The sequence below is a fragment of the Culex pipiens genome, chromosome 2 (genome assembly GCF_016801865.2).
Source record: "Culex pipiens pallens isolate TS chromosome 2, TS_CPP_V2, whole genome shotgun sequence".
In the NCBI taxonomy this organism is placed as follows: Eukaryota; Metazoa; Arthropoda; class Insecta; order Diptera; family Culicidae; genus Culex; species Culex pipiens.
The window spans coordinates 89,996,539-90,019,268 of NC_068938.1; the positions used below are offsets into that span (position 1 = coordinate 89,996,539).

At 35.1% G+C, this 22,730-nt stretch overlaps 1 protein-coding gene across 7 annotated transcripts in view; it reads left to right on the top strand.

Annotated features, from left to right (window-relative positions):
- Positions 1 to 22,730, top strand: part of LOC120416326 (tyrosine-protein phosphatase Lar) — a 441,119-nt gene that overhangs the window by 283,553 nt on the left and 134,836 nt on the right. For all 7 annotated transcript variants that reach the window (XM_052708558.1, XM_052708557.1, XM_052708559.1 and 4 more), the window contains one exon: positions 2,635 to 2,793. In XM_052708558.1, the coding sequence (XP_052564518.1) occupies positions 2,635 to 2,793 (159 nt within the window). The remainder of the gene's footprint in view (positions 1 to 2,634; positions 2,794 to 22,730) is intronic.

Consider the following 22,730-nt stretch of genomic DNA (forward strand, 5'->3'; position numbering starts at 1 on the left):
TTTTGTATAGGCTTTAGGAAACTGAAAATGCATCTTTGTCGCTACAGTTAAGGATGTTCAGAATCTTGTTACCAAGCTGAAGCTTTTTAGAAAAGAAATGAGATCTTTTAAAAAATGTTTTTTGGAAAAAATATGATTTTTGGGAAAAAAACGAAAAATTGTCAAACAAAATTTTGAATGTTATTTGTGTATGCAAAATCAGATTTACAACTAAAAATGAAAATGAAATGCACCGTTGTTATAAACTAAAAGGTAATTTTAAGTTTTTTTTAGAAAAATATTTAAAAAAATTGTTTTGTTAATGCCACTGAAGTGGTAAAGTGTAATTAATAGAACCAATAACAATAATAATCAATGAAGTAAAAGTCCCCATGCAACAATATTTTTGAAAAGCTTAGAAAAAATATAAATATAAATTAAAACTGTGCACCTAAAAAAAATTAAGCCATTTTTGATTCCTAATGTGAATTTGCATTCAAAAATTCTCGATTTTCCAAAAGTCACATTATTTTTCAAAAAAATATAAATTTGATTCCAGTTTTTTAGCTTTTTTAAGCTCTAGCCATCTAACGAAAAAGATTACTTTTCAGTCCCTTCAAACTTATCAAAAAATGTTTAAAATAAAAAAAAATATTTTGGGAATTCAACGCCCGATTTGATGGAGTACTCAGAATTCCGAAGAAACGTATTTTTCATCGAAAAAAACACTAATGTTTTTTAAAAGCTATGAAATTTTCCGTTACTCAACTGTAAAAAAAATTGGAACATGTCATTTTATGGGAAATTTTATGTACTTTTCGAATCTACATTGACCCAGAAGGGTCTTTTTTCATTAAGAACAAATATTTCATTTAAAAATGTCGTGTTTTTGCTAACTTTGCAGGGATATTTTTTTGAGTGTAACAATGTTCTACAAAGTTGTAGAGCAGACAACGATAAAAATTTTGATATATAAACATAAGAGGTTTGCTTGTAAACATCATGAGTTATGGCGATTCTACGAAAAAAAAGTTTTGAAAAAATGGGTCGTCGTTGATCATGGCCGTTCATGGTCACCCGCGACAGACATGGACGACAAAACAAAGAGAAACGCAAAAAAGAACTATTTCAAAACTTTTTTTTCGTAGAATCACGATAACTCGTGATGTTTACAAGCAAACCCCTTATGTTTCTATATCATTTTTTTTTAATTGTTAGCTCTACAACTTTATAGAACATTGTTACACTCTAAAAAATAACCCTGCAAAGTTAGAAAAAAGACGAAATTTTAAAATGAAAATTTTTGTTCTAAATCAAGAATGACCGTTGGGATTCAAAAAGTACATTAAATTTCCCATAAAATGACATGTTCCAATTTTTTTTACAGTTAAGTAACGGAAAATGGCAGAATTTTTAAAACTTTTTTTGTGTTTTTTTTTTCGATGAAAAATACTTTTTTTCGGAATTCTGAGTACGCCATCAAATCGGGCGTCTAATTTTACATAAAAGTCCCTTTGACACCAATTTTCTATCTCATCACCGTTTCAGGCTGCAAATTATTGAAAACACCTCTTTTTTCGCATGTTCAAAAATGGAAGGGGTCAACAGTTAAGGAAATTTACACCAGATGTTGTGCATTTTTATGTAAATGATTCAGAAAAAGGAATGCTTTAAATAAAATTACTTTTGGACACAAAACAGTCCATCTTTTGATTTATAATGATGCAAATTTCTTTGACCAAGTTATCATTTTCTTTTCTTTTTTTTTTCGATTGTCGCCAGTTTTTATCATACATTAAAAATAATCATAAAGGTCAGAACATTTCCTACAATTTTGCTTCAAAGAGAATAAAGATTGGCCCTCAGCAGATATTGAGCCAACCATTGAAGCCTCCAAAAACAAATAGGAAAAATATGGTTTTATGAGTTTTCCGGATTTCAAAGTAAAAAAATTAAACCATCGTAAATTTTGATTTTTACCTTTGTCCCAAATTACTAGAGATTCTTATAAAAATATCCCTAGGCAGATGCCTACCGTTAAAAAAATCTCTTCACTTCACTGGAGTCGGATCGCATTTCCACTCCCATTACACGCTTCATTGATTCGATTTCCGCGTCAAAGTGTCGTCGTCGAGGTTCGGGAAATTAGCTTGCTGCAAGTACCTATCTATCCTTCACTCGATCGACGATGACAGCAAACATCTGTATCACAGAGAGCTGTCTGACAGGCAGACAGCGTAAGCAGCTTTGATGATAAGCTTCGGAATGGCGCCAGGCTCGAAATAGTTGCACAGTAATTAATGTAAAATTCAAGGTAAAACTAAAAAAAATCCTTCGACCTCAAAGAGAAAATTTGATTGGTCATTGTGAAAATTTCTTCGGGAAGATATGTACATTTCGAGAATTTCTAAATGATGACTGATAAGCCGACTTGCGTCAATTTTGCACGGTGCAGTTCAAAGTCAGCTAATTAGCGCAAGCTTCATGCCCAAATCGTAATGTAGTGCACTTAGACTGACTGCAAATGTGACATTCCGTCGTCATCCGGGAGGGGATATTTCACCAATTGTGGTACGATGACACTCACTCACCAATCCAGGCCCATATCCTAGCAGAAACTCATGTGAATCTCCCTCTCTGCCCTCCGTTTTGCAGGAACGCAGTCACGCTACTCGGTGATCGAGTCAAATGGAGTTTCGATGTTGCGAATCGAGCCGGTCCGCGCCGGCCGCGACGACGCCCCGTACGAGTGCATGGCCGAGAACGGCGTCGGCGATGCCGTCTCCGCCGAGGCCACCCTCACCGTCTACGAACGTAAGTATCGATGCCTTTTTGGGTGCACTGTTGAAAACTGTTTTGTAAAATTGAAGGTTTTTCGTTGATTTATTTCCCACAAAATTTTTCACCGTGTATTGCGTAGCCTCCCAGGGAAGACGCACAGATCCGACCGGAAATGGTTCGTAATATTACACCTCCGGTCAAACGGGCTTGGAGGTTATGTTTGGGTTAGAGTGGGTGGCACAAGTGGAGACGCCCTTTGGGCACAACACACACACACACACAATAGGCCTGCTGGAGTCAATTAACGTTGAGCGATAACGAGCCGTGGATAACGTGGATGTGATGCAATGCCGCGCCAGGATGTCATTGAGCAAATACCTCCATATCGGGCAATGGTGCAACTTCCGGTTGTGACAACCCCGTGACGTCCTGTGACTGGGGGCGTTTAATTAGATTGATTTCAATGCCTTCAGAATTGACCTTACTGAACCTGTTGGAAAAGTAAGGTTTGATTGCAAAACCACCTAAAATAACTAATATTTCGACAAGCTTTAAAAAGAGAAAAAAAAAGTAATCAAATCATCAAGCATACGAATTTTGGTGCAGAGATAATCAAATGATTGGTTCTTTTCTCACTCATTTCCAACACTAGGCACGATCAAGCACCGTTCGAATCGAAAATTTGCAAGAATTTTAACAATATCTTGCACAGTTATTTGTCACATTGGTCATGTCAAACATAACCACCTACACAGTTTTTACTTTTTTTCCTTCAAAAATTCAAAAAAGATCAGAGGGCAAAAAATATTGCCGAAAATTGAGATTTGCATTCAAAAAACTTGAACAATTAATTGCTTACAATTTAAAATATATTGTAAATAGACAAGTTTTGATTGTTGAGACAACAGATTGGAAAAAAGACATATCAATTTAGATTTTTTTTTTTTCATACATTCTTTGATGCGCAATTCTCCACCAAACCCGGAAAAATCCATTATTATTTTTTTTTTATTTTGCTCAAACATTGTGGGGGCCTTCCCTATGACGAAAGAAGTAATTTTGTGTCATTGGTTCACCCATACAAGTCTCCATACAATCTTGGCAGCTGTTTGTTAGGGTGCCCAGAACATGGGACTTTTTCTCAAAACCTCGCTCCACAAGCTGAATATTGTTCCTTGAGCTATTTTAGGACTCTGGGCCAAATATGAGCAAAATCGGTCAAAATTTATCCATTGATACTCAAAGGTGAAGTTTGTATGGAAAAAAATCGAAAAAATCTAAGGAAAAAACTCAATTTTCTTACGATTTTGTCTTCAGGGTACGCTACTTTCATCCAAAAAATCCCAAAAGTGAGATTCTCATTGGAAATTTAATGCGCTACAACTTTGTAGAACATAACAAAGCTGTTACACTCAATCCTAAAATGTCATTAGCGTTCACCAACTTTAGGCTCGGATATCAATGGGTTAATCTCAACCAATTTCGCTCAAAATTTGCACAGATGCTTAAAATTACTCAATAAACCGTTTTTCGCTTGTGGAGCAGGGAGTCATTTTTTCTGGGCATCCTACTGTTCATACAAAAATGGTACGTAAATTTTCGAAAATCTGTAACTTTTCAAGGAATTGTTTGATTGATTTGGTGTCTTGGACAAAGTTGTATGTATTGATGAGGACTATTCGAGAAAAAATAGGTACAGTGAAAAAAAAATTGATTTTTTAAATAACTTTTTTCACAGAAATTCTATTTCCCAAAATCCGTATTTTTTTATTTTATTATATTATATTATTAAAATCTAGTACTTAACATTATTTTACCTTATTTTTTGTGTAAAATCGAATTTACAATCGAAAAATACTTGACAATTTTTTTGAATAAGTGCACCGTTTTCAAAATATAGCCAATCAAAGTTAAATTTTGTCCGAAAAATTCTGGTATTTTTATTTATTAAAATAGTGTCTATGATTGTCCATTCCTGAAAATATTTTTTTCGAAAAGTTTAGCAAATTTTCTACAATTTCGTCTAAGAAACATTGAAGATTGGACAACTGGTTGAAAAAACGTCGTTCTGATAAATCGACCATCTTGAGCCATCCTAATGGACACTACTTAAAAAAAATAAAAATAAAACCGGGATTTTTCGGACTAAATTAAACTTGTGTATTTTTGAAAACGGAGCACTTGATCAAAAAAATTGTAAAGTACTCTTCGATTGCAAATTCAATTTTACATAAAAAATAAGGTCAGATTTTTTTTACAAGAATCACTATTAAAAAAATCATAACTCGTCGGCAAAATTTTGGTCCATACTTCAGAATGGCTCACAAGATGCTGGGTGTGTCCCCTTAAAAATTTAAAAAAATTATAAATTAAAAAATACGGATTTAGGGAAATTAATTTTTTGCAGAAAAAGTTCATTTAAAACTCATCAATTTTATTCCCGTGTACCTATTTTCTCTCATCAATACCTACAACTTTGCCGAAGATACCAAATCAATCAAAACAATCCTTGAATAGTTTCAGATTTTCGAATATTTACGTATCATTTTTGTATGAACAGCTGCCGAAATTGTATGAAGATTTGTATGGGACACAAAATGGCTTCTTTGGAGTGGGCCTCCACAAAGTTTGAGCCTAATATAAAAAAAAAATGGTCTTGCTCTGATATTTTTTGCAAATTTTTAGTAGTAGCATAACTGTAATACTTTTTGTTTCAAAATTGAGAAGTTCTCTACGGAATCAGTCTTTTTTCTTTAATTTTAATTTTTGCATTTTTTAATCCAGCTGAAACTTTTTTGGTGGATTCGGTATGCCCAAAGAAGCCATTTTGCAAAAATTGAAAAAAATTAAAAAATTTTGAAAATATTTTTTTCGAAAAGATCGGAAAATTTCACGAATGTAAATGTAAATCGGACCATTAGTTGCTGAGATATCGACATTAGAAAATGGTGGGTTGTTTGGGTGAGACTTAGAAAAGATCAATTTTCTTGTTTTTAAACCTTTGCATGGCAATATCTCAGCAACTAAGGGTCGTATCAACAAAGTCCGAAAAAGCAAAATATAGAGAATTTTCTCAGCTTTCCAAAGATATTTTTTTCAAAAGTGGGCAAACATGGGCACTATTTTTAAAAAATCAATAACTGCGACTATTTTGAAAAAAGTTACATAAAAATACCTAAAACGGTACACTTTATCAAAATTTCACTCGAGTACTTTTTGATTGCAAATTCAATTTTACATCAAAAAATGAAATGAAAATTTTTTGCGATCAATATTTCGATTTTTTGAAAAAAAATGTATTGATTCAAAAAATCATAACTCGGCCAAAGATTTTTTGCCCATTCTGGAAACTTCTGAAAAGTTGGCATTTGATGTCCTCTAAAACATATCAAAAAACAAAAAAAAATAGTGTTTTTTTGCAAATCAAGTTTTAGTTACAAAAAGTTAAATAAAAAATCACCAAAATTTTTTTTACCGTGTATCTTTTTTTTTTCAGTGTAGTCCATATCCATACCTACAACTTTGCTGAAGACAATTTTCACCTATCATTTTTGTATGGACAGCTGCCAAATTTGTATGGAAAATTATACGGACAAACTAATGATGCAAAATGGCTTCTTTGGGCATACCGAAGGCACCAAAAAAGTTTCAGTCGGATTAAAAAATACTGAAAAAATCGAATGACCGAAATCTCAGAGAATTGCTCAATTGTAAAAGTTCGACTTGAAACTTTGAAACATTGACCTTTACCAAAGCAGAAGGACAACAATTTTAATAAAATTTGTACCAGCCTTATGCTTAGCAAATTAAAAAAATAACTTCCCGGGACCCCAGCAATTCCCGGAAAATGTTAAAATGCAAACATCAAATACTGGGAGTTTCAAAATCTCGAGCCCTCTAACCTTTTAACTGCTTTCTAAGACCCGTGTCTGAACTCAAGAATCAAAATCTCACCGACGCCAAATGCTTTATAAACTTTCAATCAAATTCAAAACTTAAACACTTCTTCATCAACTGCTCGTCCCTGCCAGATGCACTCCCCCGAGCCGGACCGGGAAAGCAAACAAAAGTGCAGACATTCCCAGGCCCGGATTTGCATTACTAATTGTATGAATTTCCGGCCATTATGCTAATCAACCGGCAGTGGCCCTCAGATAAGAATGGGAAAGAACTCCAAACTCGTCAACGCCGCCCAAAAAAAGAGTAAGGTAGCTTAGAAGGAATGCAAAGAAAGAACTCTCACGCTAATCCGGGCTGTCCCGCCCCGGTTTTGTCCCAGATTTTGGAAGTGCTCGCCACGAGATGGCGGTGACCGGATTTGCGGTGCAGATTGATGAATAAATCATGAAAGCGCTGCCCCTGCTGGTGCCTTTATTTATATCTATTTCCGGGGGAAATTTTAACGGTTTTCTCTTTTAGTCCATCAAAATGGCAACCCCGAATCCACCCTCTCTCTCTGTCTCTGGCTCTAAAATCCGTCGCGAATAAATTCGATTCGCGCCGAATTGAATGCAGTTTATGGATTTTATTCTAATAAAGGCTCTTTTATCGACACTTTAGCGCCTCAAAAGTGAATCAATGAGGAAAGCCGCCGCGATTTAGCTGAGAGACCATAAAATAAGCTCCACTTCCGTTCCGCTGTCACATTTACCCATTTCCGCGAAACCGGTATACCGATTCGCGGAGTGACGCCTCAATAATATCAATCGGCAAGGCTGTACGATTTCGGGACACATTCACACAGGACGATAAGGACATATCCGTCCTGAGGGCACGGTGGGTTTGAGGTGGATGGGCAAAATTTATTAATTTTGTTATCTCTTTTGTTTATTACTCCATAAAAACTTACTTGAAATCACTGAATCTTTACGGTAAAAAAAAAATGTCAGCAATAAACGTGCCTGCAATAATGATAAAATAGCATCCGACTCAAATTCCCTTTGACAACTTGTCGCAACTTCAGGCTGTGGCGAAATAGCACGATCTGATCGGACTACATTTTATACGAAGAGTGTCATCATTGCACGGAGTCAAGATTGAAATCAAGTTCTGGATAACGTCATAATTCGAATTCCCGGACGCATCGTAACCCGGACACCTCATCTTGTTTTATCAATTATTTGGATATAAATTCGCATTATGAATGTCAATACTGTTTTATTTGATGAATTCAAACATCAACTTTCATTTAAAGTTTGTTTGAACGATGTAGTTAATGCCAAAACAATTAAATACAGTAAAATTATAAGTTTACCAAACATGCGAAACATTTCACTTGAAATATTTCATAGGCGTTCGAAGCACCGGGAAGGCAAAGCAGAAATTTATGGTTTCGATTTTCTTAAATTCTAGCAAATTTTTATAAAAACTATCGATTGTTTTGATGTTAACAGCTTATTTGAGGCCTAAAGAATGCCATTCACTAACATTTCAGTCCAAATTTGTGTGATTCATAAGTAAAATCGAAGCAAAAGTGTCACAACAAGTCATTTTAATTTTAAAATTCTGATGAAAAATTGTTAGAAGAGACATATTTTTCATGCATTTTCTTGAAACTGACTGTTGATACTACATCCTTATGATATTTCTACTTTTCCAACTTATTACATGATTTTTTGCCAGCTATAACAAAAATGATACGCTACTAAGTGTCCGGATTTCGAATCATGACGTTATCTGTAATAGTTAAAAAGTGAGGAATTTGACGCTGCAAAAAAGTCTTTCTTCACTCAATTTAGCCAAAAATGCACGTGTGGCAAAATAGCACGGTTTGATCGGACTACATTTCATACAAAAAGTGTCAAAACTGCATGGATTTTGTCAAGATTAAAATCAAGTTTCTGGGGTCTGTGAAGATCAAACAGTGAGAAAGTTGAAGCTGCAAAAGAAGGCTTTATTACTTCAAATGACATTATTATGTTGTCACACGTGAGTGCCCACTAACCGTTTACTTTTTCGTGTATTAATAGGAAAACAAGGAAGAAAGGAAGGAAGAGCATTAATTTAATGATTAAGTAAAATGCATTTTGAACAGCTTTTTTTATTCTTGATAAGAAAACTTTACTATTCAAAAATTACATTTTTGTTGTCAAATTTTCCCCAAATTTCCCCTCACAATGCGTCGTCTGACGGAATTGAGAGAAAAAGCACACAATTGGAAAGGAAAGCACACCGCCGCGGGAAAGCCAACCTGCCAGGGCAGTGATTTGCATAAGCGTTATTTCAGGCTTCTTCTTCCGGCGAGGCATAACTTTGCATAGATTTGCATAATTTGGTATTCATCGGTGGAAAAGTGGAGAGGGACCAGACCAGGTGCAAGCGGAAGGAGGGGGGGGGGGATTTCGGAACATGTTTACGAATGGGACAGGGCTCGCTGGCGTGAAGGCGAAATGGTGGCAGTTTTGTCATCTTTTTAATGGCGTTGTTGAGCCGAGCCGAATGGAAGAAAATTGCTCGTGCCATTCATCAAAATATAGTACACTAATAATGAAAATGGGAAAATATTCAATGTCAGCGGAGTGCTTTTCGGTGTACGTTTGCTGGCATGTTTATGGCTTCATTTGGGCGGTGGGAGCTTTTTGATGAAAGACCACGGCTTGATGCACGCTTGTTTCGGTGACGTGTGAAGAATTACCAAGTAGACACAACAAACAAATGAATTCATGAAAAAAATACTTATAACTTGTCAAATTGGACAAAAAATCCCCCCCTAAATCCCCCCTCAATTTTAAATTTAATACTCGTGATAATCAGCACTCCAATCTCTACACAAAAATGATATTTGATCAATTGGATGGCGGAGTTGTAAGATTTTCCATACTGGACGCGATACTCATATTGGCTGGACCGTAACTCCCACCTTACAGCCGCTTTTGCGTCTTTTGGCTAGAAAAAGGAGCAAGTATCATAAACTCTTTATTATCCAATAGAATTTCATTTTTTCTGATCATTGATTGTTGTTAACATTCATCCAAATCTGAGTAAACAATCTTCAAAAAATAGGCAAAATCCAATTAGTTTCAGAAATGAACAAGTTTTTCAATGTTTAAATTTTATGACATCAGAATACTTGTACGGTTCGTGAACATTACAAATCCCTATTTATATTGACAAGAACTGTGATAAGTGAGGTAAAGATTTAGACAAGATTGCCAGTCTTTTTGGAAAGTTTTCTGAGCTTAAATAAAACGCGTTTTCATATTTCATTCGACTTCCCCATCTAAATTTTGGATCCAAAATTAGGTCATAAGTTCACTGATTGTACAGCACGCCATGGCTGAAGGAGATAATTATTGCAAATCAATTTACCGTAAAACGGGGTGACTTTGATAACCGGGGTGACTTTGATAGGTTTGCGATTTTTCCGCAAAATTAAGAGTACAATTAAAATACGTGCGGAATGGTTTAGAAACATACTGACCGTGGTAGAGATGTGTTCAAAGCACCTCAAGAAGAACATTTCATAAAATTTTGACGAGTTTAAAAAGTTAGTTAAATATAGTTAAGAAAATGTTGATGAAAGTCATTATTTTAAACTTCACAAATTGTCTTGATTTTCTCAATAAACATGATTTTTAATCGGAAAACGCAATGCATTTTCGGATTCTTTGGACAATTTTCCACTGGGAGAAGGTTAAAAAAGTTTGTAAGTAATAAATTAATATGCGTTTTTGAAACACAATAAAAAAAAAATCTCCAAATTTATAGGCAATTTCAGTTGAACAAATTTCATGTAAAATGTGAAAACTTGTGATTCGTGCTTCAAATTCAGTATAAAATGCTATATAAATCGATAATTTTACAAACAAAACTAGTTTTAACAAATTTCAGGCAAAATTCCGACTTTTTAACAATTTTACCAAAAATTTATATGTATTTTGCTAAAAAGCTTAAACACTTAGTTAACTAAATATAAACATTGATTTTTTTCTTAAAAGCTATATCAGCTTCTTTAGTGATGGTACATTTAGCGTACAAATAAAGTTTGAACATCTTAAATATGATTTTAACAAGAAAAACTATGACTATCAAAGTCACCCCGGAATTAAAACCAAGAATTCTTAACGTTACTATTTTTCTAAACATTATTGAAAAAACTTTTTTTTCCAAAATAGTGCATGGACTTTGTGTGGTCTACCCCAGTACATGTTTTAAAAATAATAATCTTGAGAAAAACCTTACCTGTTGGAAATTATTCTAAAAACAAATTGAAATCCTATCAAAGTCACCCCGGTTTACGGTACCTTAATTTGTTGTTCGTCGGAAGGACGCTTAGAGGATCCTTTTCAAGTATCCTTGAAAATATTTTTTCCAATTTTAAGTTTTTTCATATATTTTGATGGAGGTGCACGATCATCTAAAAAGCATCGTTTTAAGTGAAGATTCAAGAAGTATCGCGCGCCTCCTTTGAAATATATGGATAAATTTCAAATTAGATTAATAAAAAAATCCCAAGGTTAAATATTTTCTAGGTCACAGATATTTGAAAAGGACCTTTAAGTGCCCTTCCGTTGAAGAATTTTCATCAGGTTTGAACGTCTGTTCCTGGTTTAAAGTCTGACATTTCCGAAATAAAAATGTGAATCTTTTTAAATTCTAAATTGAAAAACATTGGCAAATTATTTAAAATCAGTTCACAAGCCATTTCAGCAGTTTTTTTTTCATTCAAACTATCTTTATTATAAACTAAACAAGACAAACAATATAAAAAAAGAGCAAAAATGCACCATTTTAGTTTCATAATGATTTACCTGTTTATAAAACCGTCAAAAAATTTAAAGCCAAAATAAAATTATTGACTATTTCAAATTTTAATTTTCATTGAAAACACTTGTAAAATTGATTCTAATTTGTTCATAATGGGTTATTCTCTACCAACTCACACGAAATCGGGAAAAGTTGCCCCGACCCCTCTTCGATTTGAGTGAAACTTTATCCTAAGGGGTAACTTTTGTCCCTGATCAGGAATCCGAGGTTCGTTTTTTGATATCTCGTGACGGAGGGCGGTACGACCCCTTTCATTTTTGAACATGCGAAAAAGAGGTGTTTTTCAATCATTTACAGCCTGAAACGGTGATGAGATTGAAATTTGGTGTCAAAGGAACTTTTATGTAAAATTAGACGCCCGATTTGATGGCGTACTTAGAATTCCAAAAAAAAAGTATTTTTCATCGAAACAAACACTTTAAAAGTTTTAAAAACTCTGCCATTTTCCGTTACTTGACTGTAAAATATTTTGGAACATGTCATTTTATGGGAAATTTAATGTACTTTTCGAATCTACATTGACCCAGAAGGGTAATTTTTTCATTTAGAACAAAAATTTTCATTTTTAAATTTCATGTTTTTTCTAACATTGCAGGGTTATTTTTTAGAGTGTAACAATGTTCTACAAAGTTGTAGAGCAGACAATTACAATAAAATTGATATATAAGCATAAGGGGATTGCTTGTTAACATCACGAGTTATCGCGATTTTACGAAAATAAAGTTTTGGAAAAGTTGGTCGTCGTTGATCATGGCCGTTCATTGTCACCCGCGACAGACACGGGCGACGAAACAACGAGAAACGCAAAATGTAAAATTTTTAAAACTTTTTTTTCGTAAAATCGCGATAACTCGTGATGTTTATAAACAAACCCCTTATGTTTACACATCAAAATTTTTGTAATTGTAATTGAAAAATTACCCTTCTGGGTCAATGTAGATTCATGTCCCTTAAAATGAAATGTTCCAAAAAAATGTACAGTCGAATAACGGAAAATGGGAGAATTTTTAAAACTTTTTGAAGTGTTTTTTTTTAATGAAAAATACGTTTTTTCGGAATTCTGAGTACGCCATCAAATCGAGCGTCTATTTTTACATAAGAGTCCCTTTGACACCAAATTTCTATCTCATCACCCTTTCAGGCTGTAAATGATTGAAAAACACCTCTTTTTCACATGATCAAAACTGACAGGGGTCGTACCGCCCCTCTGTCACGAGATATCAAAAAACGGAACTCAGATTCGTGATCAGGGACAAAAGTTACCCCTTAGGACAAAGTTTCACGCAAATCGAAGAGGGGTCGGGGCAACTGCTGTGTGAGTTGGCGGAGAATTACCCTAATACATTTAATAATGTTAATTCATGTAATTTTAATCAAATACAAACTTTTTAATCTTTTTACAAATTTTGAATTGTTTGTCCTCAGATCGGTTAAAGACGTTTAAGGTGAAGCAGTTGATCATTTTCGAAGAAAATTGATCATCACTCTAAAATGCTCCGTATTGAATTCAATTTAACGAATTTCTGCACCAAAATGAATCAGCATGTGTAGGGCACTATTCTAAACAACTTGTAGAAAGAATTTTGTCAAAATATTGATAGGGGCACCAAATTTATATCTTTTAACGAAAAATCATGGCAATGATTAAGGGGTTACATACATGTAGAAAAACACAAAATTTCATGTTTCAGGAAATTTATTAAATCCACTTAAAAGATAATTTTCAATCACTCCTGAAAGTTTCGTGAACACATTTCATGATTAAACTGAGTAAGAAACGATTTTATTTCAAAATTTTGCCATGCGCAAAGCGAACTGTCAAACTTTGCGAGCGTTTTTCTCTGAACACCGAGTTGATTTACGGGTGCCACGATATCTCAAGATGGGATGGACCAATTTGGCTGAAATTTTAGGTGAAGACTTGCAAGACATATTCAATGTGCATGACGAAGCCCATTCAATATAGGAATCCAAAATGGAATCGCGGGTCATTCGACGGGCGATACATAACCCTGAATAGCCATCGGAAAAAAATATATTTATAACACAAAGACTCGAGCATCTTAACAATAAAGTTAAAAAAATTAAACAACACATTTTTGATCTGTGGGTGATTCTTAGGAACCCAATTTAAAATTTAGAAATTTCATCGCCTTGGGTCAGATCATGAGATGACGCGCAACAAAAAAAACGTCTTCGTCATACTGGTCTCGTCTTCAAATGGCAAAAGTTAATAATTTTTATTATCTCACACTAAAAGGTGGCCCACCCACATCCAATATCCGGCCGTAAATTTCCTTTGAAATGCTAATGATGCCAACTTTCCCAAAGTCTATTATGAAACGCTTGCTCGCGCGATAATCACGCTTCCCGGTGGGCACACAGTTTAATCAAATAGCCCACATTTCAGACTCGGGATTTGCAGCAGTGAAAGGCCAAACAGCACCGGGCCAAGACTCCAAGTTATGCTAAAAATTTGCTACTTTGAGCTGCTATTTTCCTCCTTCCACTAAAAAAAACAGAAGAATGCGAATCCAGACTGATATAGGCGCAAAGTCAGCAGGGCCAGTAAATTAAATACCATTCCGCGCCATTCTGCTGCTGCTGTTTTCCATTTTCCCGAATACATTTTTCTTTTCCCATAAGTTTTTCTCATTTAATATTTTTCATTTTTATTTGTGTTGCTCATTTGGCACTCACACTTGCTGCTGCTATTCCTTCACTGTTTGCTTGATGAAGTTTTCATTTACATTTCATCGCGCGCGCGCGCTTTTTCCCGGGGCTTAATTTTCACTTTTCCGCGCCTCGAAACTTTTGGGCTAGAGAGGGGAACCGGTCTTTCGTAAATCTTGCGCGCCCGGCCCTGAAGCGGCTAGGCAATAACCGAGCAGCGCGCACAATTCAGCAGTTCTGTTTGAGTTTTCTCTTAAGGCAGTTAACAGAAGTTTATACAGTTAATTTCTGAGTAATGTCTTTATAATATACTTCTTTCCACGGGGACGCAAGAAGGACTGTCGTCGACGAGTTCCGGCCTGTTTCGAAGGCGAAGGATGTGTTCATTTGCCGGCGTCGTCGTCGTCGTCGTTTGCTGCTCGTTTGTTGTTGTTTCATAACTTTTTGGGCGAACACTTTTGAATGTTTCTTTTACTCGTTTTTTTTTCTTCTGCTGTCTTGAAGAAATGTTTCTTTTGCGTAACAGATTGGTTTTTTGGTGAATGCCTCGACTTTTGAGATGACACACGCGCACATTCAGTGTGAGCGACAACTGCAAATTAATCATGGTGGAGGTTTTTTCTTTCGATTTTCCTTTACAAGCCAACATGAGAATATATTGCTGCAATTTTTCATTTCTTAATCAATAACAGCCGTAACGAATCACTGAACAACTTCCGATTCAATAGAAGTAACGAGGTATTAGTTACTAATTTGAAAGCGAACGCAATAAAATTTAAAATATAATTTAAAGTTATTTAAATCAAACAAAATCTTAAAATATGCAAATATGGCCTAAGTGCTTAAAAAGTGTTATTTAAAAAATAATGCTATTTTCAAACATAAAACTTGTTTGCGCAAGGCAAGCAAATTATCAATCAAAGTTGAAGATTTTGCTTGAGACCTTATGTTCAATATGCTTTCGGAAAATCTTTTACATTTTTTAATCGGAGCTTTAAATGGGCTAGTGAGTACATTTTCTACCTAAATGTCCCATATCCATTATCATAATTATTGAGTCAATGGTGCTGTCTGGTTCTAAAATCTTTCAGATAAACTACGAAAAGTAAATAGTTGGCTTTGCGTTTTCTCAGTTTGCTAATTTGCATTAGAAACATTTATGTAAACATGGGCAGTTAAATAATATTGTGTTTCAGTCGTTGTTAAAAAAAAACTTCAAGGCTTCAAGGCTATTTCCATCAGAAAAGACTTGCAATCATCTTAAAACAATTGAAAATGCATTTTCCTGTATTTACAATCGTGTTTAGCATGATCAGATCAGTTCAAAAACATTTTTTATTTTTTGTGAATTTTCGGTGTCAGTACTGCAACAAAAAAAATGGAAAAAACATAGCTTTTTTTAAATAATGATATCAAAAAAAAACCGCAGAAGATAATGCATGTTAAAACACATTTTTCACTGAAATGTTGAACCCACGGCTTGTTATTTCAAATGTAGAATAAAAAACCCGATTTAATCCCACCTGGGGTGAGATAGAGCCTTTCTTACTAAAGAATATAACAATGGTAGAACTTTTTTCAATTCATAACATCGACTTTATTTATTTATAACGTCAGCACAAAAGAAAGTCTTATGATGAAAGCAATGTATGATATGATTTCCAAAAGAAATAAAAAACGCAATTTTCACCAAAAGAATATTTTCAATCGTGCAATATGTTTGTAAGTTTGTAATCAAACAAGCGTTTATGACAAACGCGATTATAGCAAGCTTCCCATGCGCCAGTGACAACGCACACCGCGGTTTTGGTTTTTTTGCTTCGGTACGAGCCCTTTTGTGTGTTGGTATTGTCCGTTTCTTTCAAAGGTACACGCGCGGCATTTCAGAATGTGCCGCAGACACTGTTGCCAGCGATTTTTTGCACTTTTGGTGCAATAAAAAACATAACCGGCAACAATGCCAAGCAATTCGAAGAAGAAGATCAACAAAAACAAAACGCGCAGTATGGGTTTTGACAGCGCGCATTTGCCAAAAGTGCGGCGCGTCGTTTCGAGGCTGGTATGCCGCGTGTCTTTTACGGGAATACGCGCAATATTTTGGTTCATCGTTCCAGCGCACCAAGCCAAGCAAAATCGAGGTACAAGTGAACCGCTTGTGCCGGACGGTGCAGGGAAGCTAGCCATTCAGCTTCTACGAAAGTGACAGAGTCAGAGATAGCTATTTTTAACAACCGCATCACTACAAACTCAATCGCGAGAACCTTAGGTAGAAAGCCATTGGCGTCGCCAGCATTGAAAACTTTGAAAACGATATAAACGATGAAAAGCTTAGAAAGCTCCTATTGGAATCAAATGAACCCTGTTAAATAAACTTACGAAAATGAAGTCTACATTTAGGCGATTTAGGAGCGCACGGGAAACAAATTGATTGTAGCCGGATGAATGTCCTATGTCACAAAAGTTTTTGCATAAACATTGGACAGTTATGCAAAAACGGACAGGGTAAAAGAAACCGAAAAGCTACGATATCTTACATGTTGTAGAAAACATCGGTAGACAAGCTACTACAAAACGAGTATAAGTCGAGCCACAAAATAGATGCGCCAGCATTCTCGCGCCAGTATTCGAAGCTCAACTTGACTACTTGTCGACATGGCGACGAAGCGTCGAAAATCGATGCAGTGTGATTTTTTGACGATTTTTCCGATTGAAATTCATGCTGAATCGACATATTTACGAAGCTGGAAATGACGTCCAGCCTTAAAGTAAAACCTATACCTTTCTTTAGTAAGAAAGGCAAAAAACACTATCTTTTATTTATTGCTATTTTTATTGCCATCTTTTAAGAAAATTCCAGAAAGCAAAAAAAATATTGACCCATTTGAGATTTTTGGAAAAAAATCTTGATTTAATCTTTCTTAATCTTGATTCCGAAATCTTCAAAAAAAAATTTTTCTAGACACCAGAAAATGATAATTTGTTGACATTTAAAATCAAAACATTAGTTCCCAAAAAATATCGGTTATCAAAAAAACGATGGCTAATTGGGCAACACTAAGAAAATCTATTTGTGATTTTTTTTTTTTCAAGAAAATCATTTTTTTCCTGTTTTTTTATCTTTCCATGGCCATCTCAGTTACCAAAGGCGGTATCAAAAAGTTCAAAAAGCAAAATGTAAAGGATTGTTTCACCTTAGTGGAACTTTTTTTCTTTCAAAAATTGAAAATCCTCGACTGTTTAAACTAATCTTTTTTTTTAATGGCTATAACTTGAAAACGATACACTTTGTTAGAAAAATTTGCTCAAATTCTTTTTGATTGCAAATTTGATTTAACACTAATAAAAAAAGTATTTTTTTTTAATTACATTTTTTTTTTCAAAAGAAACTTGACCAAATATGTTTCAACCTTTCTTGAATCTCGTGAAGAGCTGGCATTTTGTGAACCCCAAAACATAAAATAATAAAAATTGTATAAAATAATCAAAATCAATTCCAAATTTGAGTGACAAAACGTGATTTAAAACCTTTCCATGACCCAAAAATCCAAATTTCCAAAACTAGCCTATAATTGTCGTATGGTCATAAGAATCATTTTCCCATCATTAACCTAAAACATATTTTTTTGAAAGTTCAGGCCTGAATGGGTTAAAGAAATCAGCATTTTTTCCATGTGTAATTTTTTTTAGTGTAGTCCTCATTTATATTTACAACTTTGTCCAAATGGACAGCAGCCACATTTGTATGGAAAATGATATGAACAAACTGATGATGCTTCTTTGGGCATACGAAAGGCATCCATGTTTCAGTTTCAGCCAGATTAAAAAGTTGAAAAATAAATCGAATGGATTAAATTGCTCCAACCATTATTCTACACAGAAAAAATATTTCTGTAAATTTACATTATTTATCATGTACCAAAAGGTTTCATGATAAATGATGTATATTTACATTAGATTCATTAAAAATTTACTTTAGTTTTGTTGGAATAATTCTAATCAACTAAGCTCGACTTGCGTTGCAGTAAAAAAAGGGTGTGGTCTATGTTCTATTTTAAAATGATTGAAGAGGGCATATTTCAACATTACATAGAGTGAGTTTACATAACAACAGCAATTACGTGCTGTGTATATTCACTTTTTTCTGAGTCGCAAACATCCATAATTTCAAAAATCTTTGCACAAATTGTTCTTAATTTTAAGCAAGTCTAGACACGATTCAGCGTGAAAATTTTCACTAAGAATTCGAATTTTACGCTCGTCAATTGAAATACAATTTTATAAATTTTCTAAAATTTCATTAAATCCATTTCGTTTTTTTAGCAATACTTCTGTAAAATTACTATCTAACTGAGATATGGATAAATTTTCAACTCGACGTTGTCGTGCTATCTTGTCGCACGTCGCACGCACGTCTTTTTGACGTTCCGAGAAAAATGCTTTTTTTATATTTGACCTTGAATAAACAAAAAATAGAGCACGCATTGTAAACAATAACAAACACGTTTTGTTTGGTTCACCATTCTGTGGATTGTTTCGAAGTTTGGTTGCCGGAGTCCCGAGTTATAATTGGGTCCTAAAATGAAGCTTAGATTGCTGATATTATTGTTTACAGCGATAAAGCTTATTTTTCTGAGTATAATGACCCTTTTTACGACCAGAAAGAGTATACAATGGATTCTAAATCAATTTTGAAAAATTAACCTCGCGGTCCTTCTTGACAGAAAACTCCTACTTGACAGCTCGTTCCAAGGGCACCATAGTTGATCTATCGAAAAAATGTTGTCTAGTCGAAAAAAAATTTTGCATTAAAATGAAAAAAAGTGATCAGAAATGGTTTTTAATCGTGTTTTTTACCGTTGTACATAAAAATTGACATAGGGCTTTAGTACCCAATTGCAAATGTTTACGGTAGTCGGGCATGTACGTGTGTCAAACACGTTCTGACCTGAAATCCTTTTGGCCAGTTGTCGCACTTACAGCATTTTTTGAGGGTCGGTGAAGGTCAAAAGATGAGGCATTGGGAGCTGCAAAATGGCGTTCTTAACTCGATTTGGCAATTCAGTGGTTAAAAATAATATAAAAAAATAATTAATGAATGAGAAAAGTGTTTGAAAATACATTTTACACCAGTCCAGTTATTTTGCAATTCCGGTTCCTCGGGTTGTGGGTACATAAACTTTCAAAAATACTTGCAACGGCCTTACTTTTTTGCAGAAATAAATGAAATATCTGCAATGAACTAATCTATTAAACTAAATAATTGGATTAACGGTATCAATGATCAAAAATCCAGACACACCGTACAAATTTCAATCTTGTCCCGCTTCGATCACCACCCCACCTCTTCGACCGACTTTCGCAAACCTTCCAACCCCGACCGCCCGTCATTGGCTCCACTTTGCACGGAAGTTCCCCCGCTCCCTTTCAACTTGACAAATTGACTCCGCATGCCAGGGAACTTCCGTCTATACACATTGTAGCAGGTCCACGTCGCTTTCCGTATTGCCAAAAGTTTCCGTTCGTCTGAGCAACAGCTGTACAATGACAAGTTGGCAGAGCTTTTCTCCTGTATACGGTGAAACCCCGATAGATTGACAGGTGGTGTAGTTGTTCATTGCGATTCAAAATTTTCGTACCAGCGTCGTTCTACTGTATCGCGGAATAAACGCCTCGACGTGCGAAAGCTCGTCAAAGTTTGACTGCCTCCGAGCGGCCAAGTCGCCAAGGGTAGGTGACGGGGGGACGCAAAAATGTCAAAATTTGTCTGAATAATAACGACTTTGATGTTTGTTGCCGGCGGATGGTGCCATGTTTTCGTAACTTCGTTACTTCCGGGAAGTTCTCTCTTCCTTTCTGGACCAGTAGATCGCGACTGGTAGAAGGAAGGTAAATGTGCGATTCGTTTATTGGCTAACAAATAATCTTCAATTAATTATCACGTCCCGTCCCCGGAAAAAAGCACACCGGAAGAAAATTGTTGATTTTATTGAAGCTTGTCCAAGGGGAACAAGCGATTCCTGTGGAGTGGGAAGGGAAGGTGTATCAACAGTTTGGGGAACAAAAACAGGTGTCACTTTTCAGAATTTAAGTGACGGAGAGAAAAATTAAAGGTGCGAAATTTGGCAATCTACGAAAACGATCTTTTAGGTCAAGTAAATCTCAATAATAATTGTAGAAAAAAGTTATAAAATCGTAAAGGATGTAGATCACGTGTAAAGCATTTGTGTATACAAACAAAATCTCTACACACATCTTTCAACACTCAAACACAAATCTGCACACACAAATTCATTGTTGACCGACAAGCATCTTTTCGGAAAACCGATAAACACCGCACCTAATGGACCAACCCACACCACCCAGTTCCACGAACCGTCCGAGAGAAAGCGAACCCAGCCACTCAAAAACAGCCATTGCCTCGTCCTAATCCGACCCCGATTTGGACGATATCCTTGTTATCTTTTCATTTGTCCAGCAAAATTGCCATGACGAATAAACACCACAAACAATGGCGGTCGTCCCTCCTCCAGCCCCAACAACAACAACAATCGGTCAACAAAGCCTCCAATTCTGGGTTTAAGAGCGGGTGGAGGTGGGAGTGGTGTTGTCCTGGTAATAATTATTTTCAAATTCATTAACTTTGACCAGCCCCCCGCAAACTGCAAGATGAGGCGTCCTCAGAGCTTTGTTTGGCGGGGTACGGTGGGACGTCGACGGTCCGGAGTGAACGGGGCAAAAATCTACAATTCAATTATGTGTACGTACTTTGGGATCAACAACTGGTTTGGGAGGAGTACAATGAGCTATCCACCTTAATCCTTTTGTTTGTGTTGTTTCAATTGAAAACTCAAGTTTGGAAGAGGTATTATAACAAGGTGTGGAATCAACAGGCAGATTCAAGATTCCAATTGGAGACCAGGATGTGAAGAGCCGATATCTAGACATATGACCAAACTTAAGTTTGCACGTAGTTTATGGATGGTCCCTTATGAGTGGTTTGATGAATTAAATATATGAAACAAAGAGAGAAATTGAGAATCGGATTCAGGTTGTTACTAAATCTGAGAAAGGTTAAATGATTCCAAGTCGAGATTTCAGCATTATTAAGATTTCATTTATTCTTGTTTTATTTTTATTTTTTTAAACATTGTTCAACCGGTAAGATTATTTTCATAATTTATAATTTTCTAAACTATACTGGGCTGAGTATGTCCATGTATTTGTTATTCAAAAAAAAATTCAATAATGCTTGGTAAATCAGGGGATTTTTCTGAAATAAAGAAAAATCGTATAGGGACCATACATAAACCACGTGAACACTTTTTTGGGAATCTAAACCCCTCGTGGACAATTGTAGCTTTTTTGTATGGATCGTGGGCAATCGCCATACACATACACCCCCCTAAAAGTGTCCACGTGGTTTATGAATGGTCCCATAAATACTGTCTTTCACCGTTAAAAAAAATTATGTTTTTTTGAAAAAATCCTCTCAATCTAGCAATGCACGAACCATAATGAACGTCAAAAGAGTGATTATTATGCAAAATTTGCTTAACTTTCCGAAAAAAGTACTATCAAAAGCACACGATTGTGTTAGAGGGAATAAAACTAAGAAAACTGATCAAAAATGTTCAAAATCATCAATTTGAAAAGAAAATTGTAAGGTTCTAATAACTAAGAATATTTGCAAAACCCCTTATGTTTTCACATTATATTTTTGTTTATTTCTACTCTACAACTTTTTAAAACATCAGTACACTCTAAAACTCAACAACGTTAAAAAAACACGTATAAATAAAAATTATGTTCAAAATGAAAACTGTCACTCTATTTTTGAAAGTTGAGTAACGGAAAAAAGCAACTTAAAAACAAAATTGAAGCAAAAAACGTATTTTTGAAATTTTGAGAACGCTATCAATTCGGGCGTACAATTTTTTACAAAGACCTTATTACGCCAAATCACTATCTCTAAAAGGTGTTCAGGGACCAAAATGACCCCCTAGAGCAATGTTTCATACAAATCGGAAAAGTGTTGGAGCAACTTTTCCGATTCCGTGTGAGTTAGCGGAGAATTACCCTGGTTTTAAAATAAGATTCGTTGAATTTTGTTATTGCAGAAATCTGATATACAGTAAAAAAAATCTATGTAAAATCGCATGCAAAAGCATGCACATCACCTTTGTGAGCAAAAGCATGTAATATTGTATGAGAAAACGTGTACACAAAAAGCATGTACGGAAGAAATAAACGTTTTGCACACCCCAAAAATAACATCATCTGGTGAGAGTCACATTTAGATTACCAAATCCGCTACCCTACCATCTCGGCTGTTGTTATTTTTGGTGTGTGGAAAATATATTTTTTTCGTGCATGCTTTCTGTGTACACGTTTTCACATACAATATTACATGCTTTTGCTCACAAATGTGATGTGCATGCTTTTGCATGCGATTTTACCGTCGGATTTTTTGCTGTGAGTCACTGCGTTTCTTACAAATTTCAGGTTAAAAGTAAACAAATTTAATGTATTCT